The sequence below is a fragment of the Chenopodium album genome, chromosome 7, assembly GCF_948465745.1.
Source record: "Chenopodium album chromosome 7, dcCheAlbu1.1, whole genome shotgun sequence".
NCBI classification, from domain to species: domain Eukaryota; kingdom Viridiplantae; phylum Streptophyta; class Magnoliopsida; order Caryophyllales; family Amaranthaceae; genus Chenopodium; species Chenopodium album.
The window spans coordinates 68,499,070-68,518,378 of record NC_137840.1 but is presented as its reverse complement, the minus strand read 5'-3'; the positions used below and the strand labels follow the sequence as shown (position 1 = coordinate 68,518,378).

Here is a 19,309-nt window from a genome sequence, read left to right as displayed (position 1 = left end):
GTGCTAATAATCGAAGCTAAAAGAAATGGAAATGAAATATTTTTTTGGAGTATGTCAATTTAATTTGTTATTATGAAATGATGGGAATCACAACTCATATTCGGATGATTTATAGTATTGTAGGCCATGATTTATATCACCATACTGTATGAAATAGTACATTTGACGACCCCCCCTTGCAAAATTATTTCTGGGCTTTTTTTTTTTTTTTTTTTTTAATTTTTTTTTATTTATCTTTTCGTCGTCCTGCCCTAAAAGACCTAACAATAGGTATCTTTTTCTAAGTATGACCATCCTATGGTCAATATGGATATTGGGTGGGTTGTGGGTGGTAGATTGTAACTACTACGTATTGTTTTTAATTTTTGGTATGTAGTATGTACAACGGTTGCATTGTGAAAAAATACTACGTATAGTACATGAGTTTTTAAGAGTTCTAAATGAGGATGCATAACAATGAATAGAAAAGTGTGGTCGGTGAAAAAGAGTGTAGTGTCAAAGAAATGAGAAAGAAATCTAAAGACCAAAGGTTTCCTCATTTTTGTTCATGCTCTTAAGTAGTTAAGTAGTCTTATGAGTTTGACCAGTTTAAATTTAAGTTTCTCGTTCTATTTCCTTGATTCACTTAATTTTACCACTTAACCGCCTTCACAACTCGAATACCAAGGGCATGAAGTTAAGCCTTAATATGCCCCCTATTGATTGCATTAGACAACTAAAAGATATTAGTGTTTTGCAAGGATATAGATACATAGTGTAGGCATGTATAGGTTGAGCTAGGCCTTAAGGTTCTTTTGGCATATAATGCACAACTTGAGTTCATATTAACATGCGACAATTTTTTTTTCAAAAAAAAGGGTGTTAGCTTTTGCTTTGATTAATTCTTTGGAATGTCAATAATGGAAGGAATGTCTATTATTTTTATATAGAGTATATCATTACGAAATTGTATTGGAATATATCTTGTTTAGAGAACATTAACTCTTTAATTCTTCTTTATGGTCTACATTGATATCGTAAAATATGCATACTGCATCTATAAACGTCATCAAAATCGTTTTCACAAATACACAATAAAGGTAATCTATAGTTTGTACTTTGTACAACGTATATAGTCTTACCTTTGGCTAAATCGCTATCAACTTTGCTTTTCATGGATCGTATATCTTATTCAATATTCATAATCAATCACATTTTTTTTCCTAATCTTTTATTAATTAATCTTGGTGTCAAATGAGGTTGAATAGCTAAAAAACAATGAGGTGCAAGCATCTTGTTGTTCTTGCTAGCATTGTCGGGTGAAGGAACATAAAATTATTGTCACCATCCTATTCCTAGAAAGTGGCATTATACAGATAAGATGCTTCGATCGTACCTTTTTGTCCTATTCATTTTGCACAAATTTTAAATTTCATCTTTCCCAATTCCCATTCATTCCCCCGGGGAAGGAGGTCTAAAGTTTACAACCAAAGAAGATAAAGTTTGAGAGACATAAAAAGAGTTCCCTACTAACTATGAGTCTATGAGTAGAGTAGATATCCAGACCAAGTTACTATTTAAGTTGCACGATTCATTAAGTTGTGAGATTCAAAATGATTTAGAGAAAGGGTATTATAGTAATTTTGATTTTTAAGAGACTCACAAATTATCTACTCGAATTTCTTACTCCATATGTAATGGCCTATTCTAATACGTAGAAATTCAGTTCAGTTCAGTTCAGCCCAGCTCTTAATTTCCTTCTCTTGTAAAATGTTCATTTCAGTTCAGTTCAGTCAACGAGAACAAGCCCTAAGTGTTTATAGGAACTTTCTATGCGTGTGTATCACGTACTCACGCCCCTATGCGTATCATTAGTGTGGTATGATGATATCCAAATACACAATAGACACATTGTGTTATGGTGTTGTGTTACCATTGCTTGTATCTATGCGCTCTCTTTATGTCTAGATTATCGTTGAAATTAAGTAATGATTAAACTAAAGCTAAATAGAACAATGACAACTGATTTTTTAGTTTTATTTTTATTTTATAAGTGTAAAAAGAAATACTTCAAATTGGTACAAGTATGTTTTATTTGCATATTATTCAACTGTGGGTCAGCTTCAAATTAGTTTCACCAATCACAATAACTTTAGGAAGACCTATTAAGTGACTAGGGTTTCTAGTCAATCATTATAATTAACATGGATTTATCATTCCATGTTTACATTTTGTGGCTCCAAACTAGGGAGCCTGAAGAAACCTCCACCTCCCTACACAAATCGGTTTAAGCAACGTTGAAATAATGAAAGCCTATAAACTACTCGTACGATTTTGTATAGTCTTATGATTAAGCTTGTTCTAGATTCGATCATTAGGCTTCAAAATGAATTTTTTAAAAATTGAACTATATGAGGATAAACTCACGCAAGAAATGTAACACATTCCCTTACACTTCTTTCGGCCTTTTTTTTTAGCTATTGGCAAAATGCACGTTTATGTTCTAAAAAAGTTAAAAGTAATACTTCCTCCGTTAATAGTTAATTTATTAACAAGAAAATGTTGCAATTTATATGAGATATGAGTACAAAAATGTCTTTTAATTTTTTTTTTCTTTTCTTAATAGCAATTAGTGTAATGTCATGATTATTGTTGTAAATAATTTACCCGTTCTATTCAAACAAAGTCTACAAAGTCAACATTTGCTCATATATTAACATATTTTCTAATCGCTTAACCTATAGATGGATGGAAGAATTCAAAAACAAGATATGACAAATGTAAGACCAACATTAACAAACCAATGTGTAACTTTAAGTTACGCGGTATTTTAACAAAAGACGGTAAATGATGTTGTTTGTCTAAAATCATGGTATCTAGGTTAGATCTACAATCCAAAAGGCCAAAGGAATTAATTGCGTTGATCAAGTTAAGCCCCCTTAATCCATATTAGTCCATTTCCAACTCTATTCTAATCCCCTTCTACAAAGCTGCCGCCTCTACAACAAGAGAATAATTCCCCAACTAAAAAAGTCCAAGCTTTGATGAAAATTACTGTATTAACATAGAACTAGCATAATTGTGTCCTTGCCAACCCTAATTTGTAGGCAGTTCACTGTAGTAAATACGGTAAATTAATAAAAGAAGAGACAAAAGTAACTGACTAAATTCTCAAGCTTCCAAAAAGCTAACCCTAATTAGGTTAAACAATCTTGTTCCTACACCATGAAAAGCCTAAATGTTCATTAACTCGTCAACTTTTAAACAATACAACAGTGCCGAAATCTTCATGCCAAAGCGGATAGCTACATGAATCAAAAGTTTCTCTCTAAATGACGTGCTTATCATATCAAATCGACAATTGACACAACAGAAAACTTACACAACACACATTAGATTAGAGTTGAATACAAACCACAAATCAATCATCTTCGTATTTATTCTACAGTTATCCAACTAATTATTGAGTAGAAAGAAAACAACCAACCCTCTGCCAAAAAATTAAAGTAAGAAATGGCCCCTCTCACTGAAAAGGCTGAAGACAAGGGTAAGGTTGTAGGTTGTTCGCCAAAATTCTTGGTCAAAAGAGAGGCTTGAAAAATAAAGGAAAACTTTCATTCATTCACATGCTTATATCTTCTTTGGTGGAGCCCTAAAGTTTGGTCAAGTTCGATCAATCGATCTCGCCTTTTTCTGGGTTCAGTGTTTCAAGCCTATCTATAACGGTATAACTATAAGCAAACATCCACAACATTAATCTCCATAGAATGATCACCCCACATTCATGTGCCTCTACAGAGTATCATGGAATTTTGAAAAGTAAGCGCGCTGTCTCTCTTTCGCTCCCTTTGAAAGGAGGCAATAGAGCGTGCACGGGTGTGCGATAAGTTACTGATATACAAAGTATAATCATAAAGTTATGGCTCACTTGAATAATGTTCTAATGTATGTGAATGTCAACGGAGTTTACTTTGTAACTTCCCTAAAAGACCGCTAAGAAACGGGCAAAGAAGATCAATCTCACAAACACTTCATGTTATTAAGGGCCAATAGGTATAGACATAGTATTGGTGTCTGACTGAAGAGGGAGTAAGGAAGAAAAACAATGGAGATTAGATGATTTTGCCCATCTCGTAAAAGTTATCAAGAGATTCAAGACTATACAAACCCCCACCCCTACCCCAAAAAAAGGGTCTAATAAATCTAAGTTTATTAACTTAAGAAAGTTTGTACCACAAGAGTGATAAACAAAAGCAAAAAAAATAATATCGGCTTCTACAGTAGTTCAAAAGATCAGAAAGAAATTACTAGCAGCAAATCTGCACCCTGATTATGACGAAATTAATGCATAGCATAACTACAATTATTGAATATTAATCATGGTAATCAACTAACAAAAGCCACAAATTAATCATAACATTTACAACAAAATAGTTAACAAGCTACCAATTAAAGTGGTTCATTAGCATAGCCGCAATAATTATTTCTTTCTATAGAGAACAAAGCTTTTTTATATTAGTGCTAGCAAGCATGCAGAAAGTAGAGATGTGTATTAATTACAAGACTAATAATGATAATAGTGCATAAAAGAGGGAGGAAACTTTTGAAAACAGGAATCTAAGGAAATGCTTACAGTTAGAAGTTACCACAGGAGAAAGTTGCAAAAGAAAATGACAACACCAGCAGAAAGGATGAGAAATCATATTCTTTGATATAACAAGTCAAATTTAGAAGATATAATATAACGCTTTCAGCTGAGTTCAACCACAAAAGCATTCAAATAGCTATCAAAACTTTATAAGGAAAAAATGCAGTTAAATCAATCAATCAATCAATCAAAGCCTTAATCCCAAAAGTGGGGTCGGCTAACATGAACCAAATTTGATTATTCCGTGTAGTCATCAACATAAATCTTTCTCCTCCATCCTTTACGATCCAAAACTTCATCCTCACGTAAATCCATGCACTTCATATCCTTCCTCACTCCTTCCAACCAAGTCATCTTTGGTCTCCCTCTTCCTCGTTTAATCCCTCCATGGTCCCACTCTTCCACTCTTCGCACCGGTGCACCCTCGGGTCTCCGTCTTACATGTCCAAACCAACGCAGACGATTTTCCCTTAGTTTATCTACAATGCCCGCCACACCTACTTTCTTGTGAATAACCTCATTTCTGATTCTATCTCTTAAAGTGTTTCCACACATCCACCTTAACATGCGCATTTCCGTAACCTCCATCTTTTTAATATGCTCTTTCTTAGAAGCCCAACATTCTGTACCATAGAGCAACACTGGTCGTATGGCAGTCCTGTAGAATTTTCCCTTCAACTTTAAGGGAATGCTGCGGTCGCATAACACTCCCGTGGCCGCTCTCCATTTAAGCCACCCTGACTTAATCCTGTGGGTCACGTCTTGATCAATGTCACCATTCTTCTGGATGATCGACCCTAGGTACTTAAAACATTCACTCATGGTCAAATCCTTTCCATCCAAACTCACCACTTCATTGCGTGTCCCCCTCTGAGTGCCAAAACGACATACCAAATATTCAGTCTTACTCCGACTTAGCTTAAACCCTCTAGATTCCAACCTTTGCCTCCATTGCTCCAACTTGACATTAACCCCATCCTTAGTCTCATCCACCAAAACGATATCATCTGCGAACAGCATACACCATGGAACCTCATCTTGAATTGGTCTAGTTAATTCATCTAGAACCGTTGCAAAAAGAAAAGGGCTTAATGCAGACCCTTGATGCAATCCGATTGTAATAGGGAAATCTTTTGTCAACCCTCCGCATGTCCTCACATTTGTTGACACATCCCGATACATATCCTTAACTAGGTCTACATACCTTCGTGGGATACCTTTCTTCAACATTGCCCACCAAAGTACCTCTCTTGGCACCTTGTCATATGCCTTCTCTAAATCAATAAAGACCATATGAAGATCTTTCTTCTTTACCCTATAAAACTCCATCATTTGTCTTATCAAATGGATTGCCTCCATAGTAGATCTCCCAGGCATAAAACCAAATTGGTTATCTGAAATGCTTGTGCATGCCCTCAACCTTTGTTCAATCACCCTTTCCCACAACTTCATAGTATGGCTCATAAGCTTAATTCCTCGATAGTTAGAACAATCTTGAGCGTCTCCTTTGTTTTTATAAACCGGGACCAAGGTGCTCTTCCTCCAATCTTGTGGGATCCTTGTAGCCGTCCATATCTTGTTGAAAAGGTTTGTTAACCAATCAATACCAATCTTACCCAAACACCTCCACACCTCTATCGGTACCCCATCAGGGCCAACCGCCTTCTTAGGTTTCATCTTCCTCAGTGCAATCTCCACCTCTACTCTCCTAATCCTTCGCACATACTCCATGTTGATTTCTTCATCACTCATAGAGGTATCTCCTATCACAACTCCATTACTTCCATTAAATAATTCATCGAAGTACCCCTTCCACCTGTCCTTGATGCCCTCCTCTTGCACTAGGACCATTTGGTTCTTATCTTTGACACACTTCACCATGCCAATATCCTTCCTTGCCTCTTGTCTTCTCTTTGCCATCTTATAAATGATCCTTTCTCCCTCCTTGGAATCAAGCTTTTCATAAACCTCCTGAAAAAATGCAGTTAAAGATCCACTTAAAACCATTCATCAACTGTACTGGCCGATACGCCCAGTACAGTAGCGATTAATGGGAATGAAAGCTAATCATTTTAGAGAATTATCCAATAAGCCTGAAATTATAGTGGTTAATACCAATTAATGAATCATTTTACTTTCTATAGTTCATTTCATGTATAGTTTGCTATAATTAGCCTGGATTTTTACATCTGACAAGATAGTTAGCTAATGCCTAATATGTGGTAATTTCGTACAATAATAGTTAGAATGTTAGGCAAAGATCAAAAGGTGATAGTATTGATAAGACAAATATATTTATTGCATTTCAACAGTAATCAAGACCAATAAGCTCTACATGATTATGCTTGTTTATAATTAACTCAAAGGAATTAATTAAAGAAAATCAGAAAATACAAGATGTCCCGATATCACAATGCATCTAACTAGAACAAGAAGCTCAACTGAAACTGCCAAAGTGATAGAATTTCCTTAACAAATAGAGGATGACATATTGGACATACTATGTATTCTCACAATGCTGACGTAGCAAGAACTAGTCATGGAGCCAAACGATCAATTTTCCACCCACGCTTTCCATCAACCTCCACCGGAGAATATAGCAGCCTAACCAAAAGAAAAATTCGGGTCAGACTCTAAGCAAGGCGTAAACCAGAAATATATTTTCCATTCTTAAAAAAAAAAGAAAAGAAAAGAAAAAAAAAGGTTTCGGATTCAGGAGAAAAGAGTGGAAATAATATCAATATCCACAACAGTATGAAACTGAATTTTCACTATTTTGAAAAGTAGAACTTTATTCAAAGAATTTAACAAAGATGACGACTTCTGCAGCTGCAGAACAAGAACATAGAAGAGCAAATGATGAGTTATTAGTATTGAAACAAGCCAGGAATATTCCTAATGTCTAGTTATATTTGAGGGAAACTTCCAACGAAATGAGTAGTATGAAGCTTTTTATTACACTTGGTAGAGAGTGACTACTAAGTAACCCACTGGCCTCAGTAACATTCTAAATAGCAGTAAAGGTCACGCAGAAGGAAACATGGACAAAGAGCATAAACACCAATAATGCTCCCCTATGGTTGAAATACAAGAGGACAAAACTTTCACCCTCAAGGTTGCGAGAAGAGGCCTAGCAAAATGAGCTCCATAATATTTTTTTGGAATAAAACTTGCATGAATATATTTAAATATACACAGAGCAAGTCTAATTCACGCTAATAGCTCAATTAGTAACACTTATTAATTTCAAATGTTTTTCAGCACATCCCTCTGTTGATCATAATTCCTTTTCCGAGCATAGGCGTTTTGCTAAAATAGATTATTATCAATAGCAAAACTCTGTGTAGAAAATACTGGTCAAAACTAATGTTTACATTATTTTCTTCTTTACAGGTAATTCTATTGACAATACACAAAGCAACGAGATATAATGACATTAAAATGGCAAGAACTTTTGTATAGATTGGACTTCCTTGTGCCATATTATAGAGCGTGCCTCTCGTATTTAGAAGGTCCATAAGTTTCTTGAAGAAAAATAGCACAAGAAAGAATCAACTTTGTTAAATTTTACTACTAAACCAATAATTCTATAGAAACTCTCGACCAGGGGCAAGATAAGGCCCAGAAGAGGGTCAGAAGTATATAGCCTTACCCCCAACAATTATAGGAATGTGTCTATGAATTTGCTAAGGAATTGAATTTGACTTCCAAATTATCCCTATTTATCTTCTCAGAGAAATATCATGTTAGGCCTAACCAATACCACAACCATCCAAAGTTCCAAACAATCAAATTTTACTTCAGAATTTCTCAGTGTAACGTTCTACTATCTAGTATCTACCCTTCTTTATCGTCATTCCACTTCGATAAACTCAAGCATCAATCCCGGCTAAACTAAATGTAATCTATAAGTGTAACTGCACAATTGACGGAGGCACAACACCCCTACAGCCCCACAGTCCCATTCCATCAGTTGGCTAATGAAATCCTCCTTATCAGCCACTGTCAAGTCACATCAACAAAGTTTACATTTCGTTAAAAATTACCTAATCCAAGTCTTCTCTAACAGCTTTGTGGGATATGAACTTAAGAAGGAAGGGGAAAGGCAGGAACCAACCAACCAAACAAAGTTTTAATCCCAAAAGTGGGATCGGCTACATGAACCAAAAGTGATTATTCCGTATAGTCATCCACAAAAATCTTCCTCCTACTTCCCTTACGATCAAATATCTCATCTCATGAAAATCCATATGCTTCATATCCTTCCTAATCCAACCAAGTACCACTCCAAGGGGAAGGGCAGGAAGGAGTAATTATAGGAGGCAGGTTTTGAAATAGAGGAATTTGTGGAAGGGAGATGAAGGGATCCATATTCAATTGTTGGGATGAAATTAAGTTGGCTTAAGGAAATGAAATGATCCCTTTTCTTCTTTGCAAATTTGAAAGGCTAAAAAGAGCCCCATAGTAATAAGCACTAACAACCTCACTGCTCAATCTTATCAGGTATATTATACATTTATACAAGTATACCACACTCGTTCCTCTGTATATGTGGCCGGATAAATCAATATCAGATGACTTGTACCTAACTCCTTAATAATCCAATAGCGTGCCAGCCTTCTTCAAAACAATATCATTCCATGTAAGAAAAAATTGGTAGGTGTATATGTGTGAATGGCAAGTCAAATAGTAGACTCTTGCAAATTTATACCAGTTAAGTCGTAAAACCATTAGGGTCCATAACAATTACCTGAGCTAAGTTCTAAAGTTAATACAAACCTATTATCCCTCTGCTTTTACTGCACACATCCTTCTCATATAATTGTAATTCTGCAAAAGCTTTCCCTCCCTTTCCCTAGCCCAAGAATGTTATCCAAACAAAGAACAATGGATCACTTCCTTCTCCCTTTTCTCCATCTTCTATGGCCTTAAGTAATCAAATATATTAAGACAATATAGTGGAGCCTTCGTATGGACTAAAGGAACCAGGCAGTTGTTAAAATAAAGCCAGCATAAGCCGATTAAGCCCTATGTGTGCAAGCATATCTGCACGCACCCAATGAGGAAAAGAGAAACATGGCCAGGAAGTGAGCAAAATTGAGGCAAATACTTATAAAACAAAATAGTTAATAGCTATTCAAAGCCCATAAACCTAGCTACCTCAGAGAAAAAGATAAATTTTATTTTGCATCAGTTAGCACTATGTGAACTTTAAAAAAATACAGCAGAACAGACAGTGTCCTACCTGTCATGCAAGCGAGAAGTTTGCCCCTGCCAAAACTCAAAAACTTCTGGTTTTAGCCGGTATCCTCCCCAGTATTTTGGTTTAGGAATCAATTTCCTGCGTAGAGAGGGAAGCAAATAGGAGAAGAAACGCGTGAGTAAACACAAAAGGAATTCTCGGAAAGAATATTTGATACCCAAAAAAAAAGGTTGTTTAAAAGCCATAATATTAGACTAGCTCCTACGCGTACCAGTCGCATTTTAAGATGCAGACCCAAAAATAGAAGGAACAATTCAAACTAAGTTAGGACAAGGATAAACACATTTGAAATTTCATAATTGATTTATTGTTCATAGTAGTCAAATTCAAGAATACATAACCTGACAGTAAGGGACACTAACTAACTCAGGACAAAAAATTAGCTTAATGCTTGACATTTCTGCTAAAATGAACTTTCAACTACTAACCCATCTGAATACATTGCCTCCAGTTCATTGTACTTCTCTTGGAGATATTGTCGCCCTGGAACGATGCTACTCTGCACAGCAGATAGCAAATTAATATATTACATTAATATTGAATCATGCCTTATCAGACAAGAGAATGATGAATACACAAACAGAACCTGCTTGCTAACAATTGCTCCTATTTGACTCCCTCGAGGGCGGCTATGAAAATATTGTTCAGATTCGGCATCAGAAACCTTTTCCACAGGTCCTTCTACTCTTACCTAGAATACAAAGTGAAGTTAGGTTTCGAACTATACAAAGAGTTTACTAAGAAGGCATATCACAGTTACATGACACTCAATATATCAGGCGAAGTTACATTGCCCAAACTGTTAAATCTGCCTCATCTTGCCTCCAAATAATATATCAAACCATAACAGTGAACATAAACTCCCTACACTATTTAGAAATTAGAACAACTCATCAACACACTATCTAGTCCCCTCCTCCCATCCTTCACCCTAATATAAAAACAGGAATCTGCCGCAGTGGTACAGGAAAGAAGTTAAAACATGCAGAATCCAAGAAAACTGAATAGAAAAGCGATTTCACATACACTTGACTGTGAAAACTGAAAATTACAGACAAATAATTAAGCTGCTTCATTAAGGATGCAAGTTTTGGGATATGTCAAACTAGTACTTAAATTATGATGGTCTGTAGAATTAGAAGTGATATCCACCTTCTCATCCTTCCAGTAAAATAGCAGAAGTAAAATCCAGAGCAACAAGAACACAAAACCAAGGACCTAAGACAGATTCTAAAACAAAATGTATAAAACACCTTTATTGCACTTGCAACCCCCCCCCCCCCCCCCCCCCCTTTTAACAGTAACAAATCTGGGGTATATCCTTAACAAATCCTTCTAAACTGAACAAAATTAAAAGAAATTGCCAACTCAGTTCCACTGTCATTAAACGCAGAGTCAAAGATCCTGGCCAGTGGCCACTCATAATGAAAATACTATAACACGCACCGTACGGTTAAGGCCATCCCAGTAAAACAGAAGTGCGGCATGTGGATTCTCAGATAATTCCCTTGCTTTTCGGCTTTCATAATTCGTGAACCTGTAGCAGGAAATCACAGAAATAGGTGTGAATAGGCATAACCCACATTAGGATCCATTTATTTGAGGGTGGGTGGTGAAGAGGGAGACTAACCAGAGAAAGCCATTTTTATCAACTCCTTTCAGAAGAACCATCCGCGATGAGCTGCAGCAGAAGAGACAATTAATTGCATGCATTCAGAAGATACTAGGGTTTTCAAACAGGGCACATAAAATCACTAGAGCAGCATAACTCACAGCTTTCCATCCTTTGCAGCAGTTGATAAGGCCATGGCATTTGGCTCCTTCAACCCAGCAGCAATTGCATCATTGAACCATTTGCTGAACTACAAGATGGATATATTACTCAAACAAAATTAGAATATAGGTTAGAGAGATACACAAAAGACAAAAAAAATGCTGACAAAGAAAAGGGTGAGGATAAAATAATGCTGAGGCATAGGATTATAAAGGCCAGCCTTGGAAAACCCAATAATAAGGAAAAGGATGTGCACTAAGGATTTGAACTATTATGATAGAGCTAGGATAAAAAGCAAACTGCTAAAGCAACACATTACATGATCATGATGGATAATGACACTTAAGATATCCTAATTACTTTAAGAACATATTGCAGCAAGAGAACAAGGAACCACTAGTGAGATCTTGTTTAAGAAGAATTAGTAAGTTAAGCCACTTTTGTAACAAGAAAAGAGCATAACCAATAAATAAAAGACTGACTAACAAGATATTAAATACACAGCTTGCTAAAAGCACTATTTCTTTGTCATAATTGAACTTTACCTGATCAAAAGGGTCAGCCTCGACCTCCTCCTCTAGTAGAGCTGGAGATATATAATTCTCTCTTAAAGATGAAATGTCTACTTGAAGAGGTTTTCCAATACGTACACACATTGAAGTGCCTGGATATGGCGGAAGATGAAGCTTATATTTTTCTAGAATAGCTGGAGGTACAAATCTCCCACCCACAAAGTGGTGTGGACCACCAAATTTCTTGGCACATAGCTTTGGTGCAGTTAATGAGACCTACAGAAGACAAATGACATCACTCTTAACACTTAGGCACTAAAACATACTTGAAAGATCGATTTTTTTTCCACAAGACCAAAGAGGGTTCAACCAGAGCGGACCAGCAAGTCAGGTTTGATGCCTTCACCAGTGACATCCCCTTCTTCAACATGCCACCCAGATGGGATATCCACTGACACAATGACAGTTGACTTCAGACCAGTGTGATGCTGATTCTGGCAGGATACCAGCCTCTGGATGAGAGCATCAAAAGGTGGTCTTGGGGTGCCTAAAAAATCGAGAAACACTCAACATAAATAAATAAAAAATAAAAAATAAAAATAAAAAAAGGGTTTAACTTCATTGATCTTCTCATTATAGCAACTGCTGCACCCAAAAATTTATTACTAATGGAGCTCGCTCATTGGATAAGAACATTAAAGCCCCAAATATGTATGAAATTGTTTAATCAACACAGAACTGTGATGTCCTGTTAACACAAAAGTCATAACTAACATTTTACAAACTAAGGCTCAACATCTAAATTTCTTCAATCATAATTAGTGATAAAACATTTTCAAAATTAACTTTGATAGAATATTTTAGGATTGATTGAAGATTCAAAATAGCATATTATGACTACATAAACACAAGGGTCTTGCAAGAGTCACAATCAATTAACTTAGTATCCAATCTTCCAGTGATTCCAATTAAATTATAAACCAGCAGTTAGTATTGAAAAATATATTAATTACCGTGAAAAGAGAACCCAAACATAGCATCAATGATAATGTCGAAGTTATCAGACAAGTTCAAAGGCAGATCTTCAGCTGACAAGAAAGGGACGGACAATGATTCAAGCTACAAAAAATAATGTCACGTAAGCATCACTCATAGAAGAAATTTTAGCTGTACAGAGGCACCCAACAATCACCATCACCCATCTTCTACCTGAGTCACCAAACCACTGTATAGAGGCTTAGGAGTGCGTTTTGGGTAGCAGATGACAGGCTTATATCCAAAGTGATATAGATGTCGAGCGGCCACAAGTCCATCACCACCATTATTACCAGGGCCACAGATAGCAAGGACACGATTATACTCAGAGGCCTTGAAAACCTGTCATAATGACAAGTAACATTGTGTCATCAACTCTTATTTGTTATCAGACCATAATTTCCCCTCAACATCCAGCATAATAATAAAATGAAGAAAGGAATTGACATGATAGTATCACATATAAAAAAGCTTGAAATGTAAATGAACTCTTCTGCTGGCTAAGTAAAAACAAAAAAAAAAAAAAAAAAAAAAAAAAAAAAAAAAAAAAAAAAAAAAAAAAAAACTCTAATCTAAAACCTTAATATGAGTCTTAATCTCAAAAACAAGCAAGTACAGTCTTACACTATCTATAGCATCTATTACACATATTCATAGATGCAAGATCAACAAATTTATCCCACCTAAACATAACTATGACTCTGTTAGGCATGTCAGTAAACCTAGCTTCTAGGCGGTAAATGATTTTCATCTAATTACCAAACATCTCATATTCCGCCACATCAACTGAGCAACAACCAACAATTCAAAATATTCTAGTTGATGATGAATCAAACAAATTAGAGTATGAGCACGAGATGAGACACTCTACAAGATGTGCAATCTGTAACCCTTGGACCTTGGTCCTCACTAGCCCCGACATGACTCATTCAACCTAGAAGTATATCATAGAATCATAGTTTTATAAACAGATTATGTTTACTCTAATGAGTCCTGTTAAATGAAAAATATAGCCTATTGCCTACTTAATATTATCCTCTACATTGCAGAAATTAGTGAATACTGAATACAAAAGAACACAACTTAATTACGGACATAGAAACGTAAGATGCACCATGTAAACCTTAGGTTCTCTACTTTATAGCTGGGTTTCAATCAAATATATAAGGTTCCTTAACATTAACATACACTTACATAAACTCGTGTCTCACTGAAAACCAAACAAAGGCGTCATATGATCCAAATATTCACCAAGACAATAAACTAACAATGAAACATCAAAATCATGTTCTGTAATCTTACCTCAGCAATAGCACAAGCAACACTCAAACCAGCCAATTCCTGTAACAATTAACACAAATAAACAGTTAGAATTCATCAACATTCATCATCAAAATTTCAATTTCAAAATCAATTACAAAAATTAAATCAAATGTACCATAAGCTGATCAACACTGAACCCCAAGGGACCCATTAAATCTTCATCAATCCCCGCTGCTTCTTGCTGCGATAAATACGAAATCGATTCCATTTCTTTACTGGAGCTCATACTTAAACAACGAAATTGAGTTCTCGAACCCCAATTTCTCGAACTATAACTTCTCAAACCCTAATTTGAAAAATTACACAAAAATGCAGATATTTGATGAGTATGAATCAAAATTGATATACTGAAAAAATGAGAAAGAAAGAGGAAAAAAGGAAGGAAGAAATTAGCTTACCAAGTGATGAGAAGGAGTAGAGAGAGAAGTGAAGAGAGAGAAAAATGGAGGTTTAAGGAGAAAATGGTGGGAAGGGAAGATGGCGGGTTTAAAAATCAGGGATGATTGGTTTGGAAGAAGACATGACATTGCTTTTGTTTTGCTAAGTAACGCCCTTCTCATTTTCTGTTTTATTTTTGTGTAGAAAATTCTAGTGATACTCCATTGCTTGTATAGTTGGATGCAAAGTTGTGCCTTAATTGCAAGGCTAATCTAGGATAATAAGGGTCTGTTTTCATACGTTGAAATTCAGTTTAGTTCGGTTTAGTTCAGCTCCTTATTTCCTTCTCTTATAAAATATTCATTTCAGTTCAGTTCAGCTCAGCTGAGTTTAGTCAATGAGAACAGGCCTTAAGAGGCTTGTTTGATTTGCTTTTCTTTTAACTATGGTAGCTAACGTGCGCATGTGCATGGTAACTTATATTCGCAAAGTTATTTCAATTTATGAAGGCATAAAAGTCATAAATATTTTAAAGAATATAATTGTTCAAATACTATTCATAAGAGTTATGGTAAACTTTTTAAAATGCAGGGATTGAAACTTTAGTTCTTGTGTGATATTTTAGTCATGCTATCATTTCGTGGTTTAAAGATGTTAAATATTATCTCGACCATCACTAGTTAGAAATCTTTGGAGCAAATTCCTTTACTTAGATGTACATATAGCATTTAGTTCAAACTCAGATTTGCATGTTAATTGTTCCATACTAAACATTACTCTGTACTAGTTTTTATCTGTGGAGGGTCAAACTAATTTTTGCTGAAACATAAATGATGAATAAACAAGCTGACTTAGGCCACTTTAATTTCATATACAAGGTTCACCCTTTTTTACTCTTAGTTTGACTCAAGTTTAAAGCTATCAATTAATTTGTATGTTCAAGATTGAAAACTAGTTCAACCTTGATTCAATTAGAAAATTCTATTAGTGTACTTACTTAATGTATCAATTCTTTATATCACTTAATCTCCATTATAATAAGTTAAAAAGAATCTCAATCACAGTCAAAAAAAAAAAAAAAAAACACACTAGTAAAAGTCAAAACTATACATTTGTTCATGGTTCAATATCTATGGAAGTGGACGTTAAAACAACTCAAATTCAAGCCACCCAATTTGACTTAAAGTAACACCTTCAACAAGTCATTCATGATTAGTTGATTACAATTTAAGTCTACTAGTATGCTTTCACTTTTTTTAAAATCTGATTTCAAGTTCATCCCACCACTTATTTGAAACTATGAACTTATTTTGTTAAAACTTACAGTATGTCTGAAAATAAAAGTATCAGTTTTGTCTCGGGGTCCGATTCAGCATTGCTACATCTCTACTAACGAATCATATACTTCAAGTGAATACTGGAAATTGCATTATTGCCAATCAGATCACGATATACTGTCTGTAAAAAACTCGAGCAAATTTCTGAACCAAGCTAAGTAAACAAGCTTATACATTATACCAAAGTAGTTTCTAATTGATAATGTGACGGTAATGACTCATCACATTATCAGAGAATACATTCAGATAATTTTACAGTTGAATTACATGAGCAAATAGAATTTAATTGAAACCCATTATAAACAGATGATCAATAAGACAAGACTGACATACATCATCACATGATCATCAATGGCATAATAATAGCTAGAGGTGCAACTAGCTACCATGGCTAAATAAATGCATAATTTCAATCAATCAGCCAAAACAATATATGTATGTTATATGTCCTGCAGTTATTTTCCATCGCTTTCTTTATCTTTCTCCTCTTCAGATACTATCTTCTGAATCTTGTCAATGAAGCTAAGCATGGTAGTCAATGACTTCTCGTCTGAAAAAAGACAACGATATATGTTACCCAAATCTTCAAGAAACAATTGTATAATCCATGGAAGCAGAGTGATAACAAGTTTGTGTTATAAAGTAAATTGATAACCTCACCTAAGCGAGGAACTGTATGGCCCTTGGGGTGATGAATAATATAGGGGTCGACAACAGACTTAATAAGATCTTCTCCATGTGGCCTCAAGAAGTCCTCCTTCCCTGCAATAGAAATTTTGCTCGTTAAGAAGCATAAATCCAGTCCACAAATTATCCCTAGCACTAAGCTACTAGATGTGCACTCCATTTGCTGACAAATTGTGATAAACAGGCCAACATCCAAACTGTAAGCACTCACACAGCAAACTACGCCAATACTCACTAGTCTCTACCTAAACATCAAACTTCAGGGTGTTAAAGAGCTTATTACAAATTTACAATGCACTAAGTTTGCTGACAGTTTTGGAATCACCCCCTTTTTCAATAACACCCCTCCCCTTCTTCTCTTCACCAATTCAAAGAAGAGTATTTATTAGTTATCCCTTGAGTCAATCTAGTTATGAGATGCCATATGTTAAATCCCTTCTAAGTTTTCCATTGGAAAAAAAATCCTCAACTGATAATCTTTAACATTCACTTTACAGGTTAACGAGTATAAAAAACAGACTGCGACTGCATGCGTATAATCAGACATCAGTAGATTCTGGTCCCAACAGGATCCATATATATTAGGAATACTCTTCTCAATAGAACTCTGATGATGCCAGCATATCACTCTTGTTCTTCATGTTCAGCTCTCTGTAGCCTTAGGAGTAATACCTTACCACTAAGATTCAACTCATTCGACCAATCTGTTAGAACGGAATTTGTAGCATTCATTGTAATATGATTCTTTTTCAACACTAAGCAAAATACATGAGATGAATATCAATATTCCCACAATCATCCTTCATGATAGCTCTCCATTCATGAATATAAATCGTCTTTTTTGAACCTTAGCTACAGCCTATTAATGATACGTTGATAATACAATCAACCCAAAGAGCTCCTTTTCACTGACAAAACTCCATTCTTCTTAAATTTCAACTATATGTCAAAGAATCACCACCACACCAAATCAGACCTGTCATAACTTGGAATTAAACAGGCAGTTTACGCCTCAGTAGGTACCGTTCCACCATCTCTACAGGTTTTCAAGGTACCTAATCTGATGGTGTTTAGGGTGGTTCACTGAAAGTCTGAAACCAACCTGCCTAATCTAATCATCTATACAAGCACACAAAGCCTAATTCCAAGTAAACCACATTCCATTATAGACTAGTATAGACAAATAACTCTCACAAATTCACAAACTTCAGGGAAAAAACAATTAAAGTACAAAGGGTTGGCAAAAATGCCAAAAAATATACCTAAAAAGTGGAGTGAGGGACATTCAATTGGAGAACTATAAGCTTTCTCTGCCCATGACTCAGACTTTAACTTTGCACCTCCAATAATAATCAAAAACTTAATTTTTGGAACTTTGGTCAAAGCCAACCCCTGTAACAAAATTCATCAACAATCAATATACATTCAATTTAATCCAAAATCAAGATTTTAAATAACAACCCAATTATTTCAAAAATCATAATTCACAAACAAACATATTAAATTAACACAAACCTTTGCTTGCAATCCTGGTAATGCAGCTGACAAAATAGCCCCCTACAACACACAATAATAAAAGATATGGAAAATTTGTCAAAAACTACCTCATTTACCGTATAATATAATCAACACCGGTGTCACACAATAGACAATTCACTGTATGATATTGGGTACAGAAACACAATTCACTACCTAATTTAAATAGATTAAGCCAAAATGTGCTTAATCATAGAATAGGTCCATCAAATATATAAATCACACAAAATTGTACTGTACCTGAGAGAAACCCATAAGACCATCAATGGGACCATGCTTAATCATAAGCTCTTGAATATACTCCAAACATTCCTCAAAATTATCATACGTTGTAAATTCCTAAATATAATTTAACCCCATATTAAAATTTAATCATACATGCAAATAATAATTGTCAATAAATTAAATAAAAAAAAAAGACTGACTTTATTGAATTGAAACCACTCGTAATAAGGAGGATCAAAGATGCCTTCAACATCGGATTTTCCTAGGGCCGGAAAAGGGGCATCTGGAAAAACAAGATCAAGTTTATCACAAACGAATTCGGGCCATTTATGGATTTGCTTCTTCATGATTTCTCCGTTTGTTCTGAAACCGTGTAAACAAAGAAATCTGGGTTTCCTTATTTCTTCATCTCTGTGTTCACTTCCCATTCTTGTATTTCTATCTATGAAGAATTTCTAGCTTTCAATCCAAACACGCCCTTAGTAGATTTTTTTTTTTTTTTTTTTTCTTTTTTTGGAGTGTTTTGTTTGTTGTTTATAATCCTAATTTCCTGTTATTTGGGAATTTTGAGTTTATATAGAGCAATAGAGGTGAGTATTTCTTTTTAAAAAA

The 19,309-nt window shown here is 35.1% G+C and overlaps 2 protein-coding genes across 2 annotated transcripts; both read right to left on the bottom strand.

The window, feature by feature from the left end:
• Positions 1-6,877: 6,877 nt before the first annotated feature.
• On the bottom strand, positions 6,878-15,116 carry LOC145638214 (pyridoxine/pyridoxamine 5'-phosphate oxidase 1, chloroplastic-like). The gene is made up of 14 exons (XM_081689183.1): positions 14,933-15,116; positions 14,650-14,820; positions 14,514-14,552; positions 13,386-13,553; positions 13,190-13,295; positions 12,557-12,723; positions 12,210-12,452; positions 11,664-11,752; positions 11,521-11,571; positions 11,337-11,427; positions 10,477-10,581; positions 10,319-10,389; positions 9,873-9,968; positions 6,878-7,231 (listed from the first exon to the last, which is right to left on the bottom strand). Exons 1-14 carry the CDS (start codon positions 15,092-15,094, stop codon positions 7,165-7,167), a joined length of 1,626 nt encoding a protein of 541 aa, XP_081545309.1. The 5' UTR covers positions 15,095-15,116; the 3' UTR covers positions 6,878-7,164.
• A 1,198-nt stretch (positions 15,117-16,314) lies between these two features.
• On the bottom strand, positions 16,315-19,309 carry LOC145639285 (uncharacterized). Its single transcript, XM_081690483.1, has 6 exons — positions 18,898-19,309; positions 18,713-18,811; positions 18,452-18,493; positions 18,199-18,328; positions 16,910-17,011; positions 16,315-16,799 (listed from the first exon to the last, which is right to left on the bottom strand). The coding sequence occupies exons 1-6, from the start codon at positions 19,123-19,125 to the stop codon at positions 16,705-16,707; spliced, it is 696 nt and encodes a 231-aa protein (XP_081546609.1). The 5' UTR covers positions 19,126-19,309; the 3' UTR covers positions 16,315-16,704.

Excerpts from the sequence above, each read along its gene's own strand:
- LOC145638214 (XM_081689183.1), bottom strand. The coding sequence starts at position 15,094 with ATGAGAAGGGCGTTACTTAGCAAAACAAAAGCAATGTCATGTCTTCTT. Across the intron at positions 13,554-14,513 it reads TTGCTTGTGCTATTGCTGAG|GTTTTCAAGGCCTCTGAGTA; the intron begins GTAAGATTACAG and ends TCATTATGACAG. Across the intron at positions 11,428-11,520 it reads GATAAAAATGGCTTTCTCTG|GTTCACGAATTATGAAAGCC; the intron begins GTTAGTCTCCCT and ends TTCCTGCTACAG.
- LOC145639285 (XM_081690483.1), bottom strand. The coding sequence starts at position 19,125 with ATGGGAAGTGAACACAGAGATGAAGAAATAAGGAAACCCAGATTTCTT. Across the intron at positions 18,812-18,897 it reads AGTGGTTTCAATTCAATAAA|GAATTTACAACGTATGATAA; the intron begins GTCAGTCTTTTT and ends AATTATATTTAG. Across the intron at positions 17,012-18,198 it reads TCCCTCACTCCACTTTTTAG|GGAAGGAGGACTTCTTGAGG; the intron begins GTATATTTTTTG and ends TTTCTATTGCAG.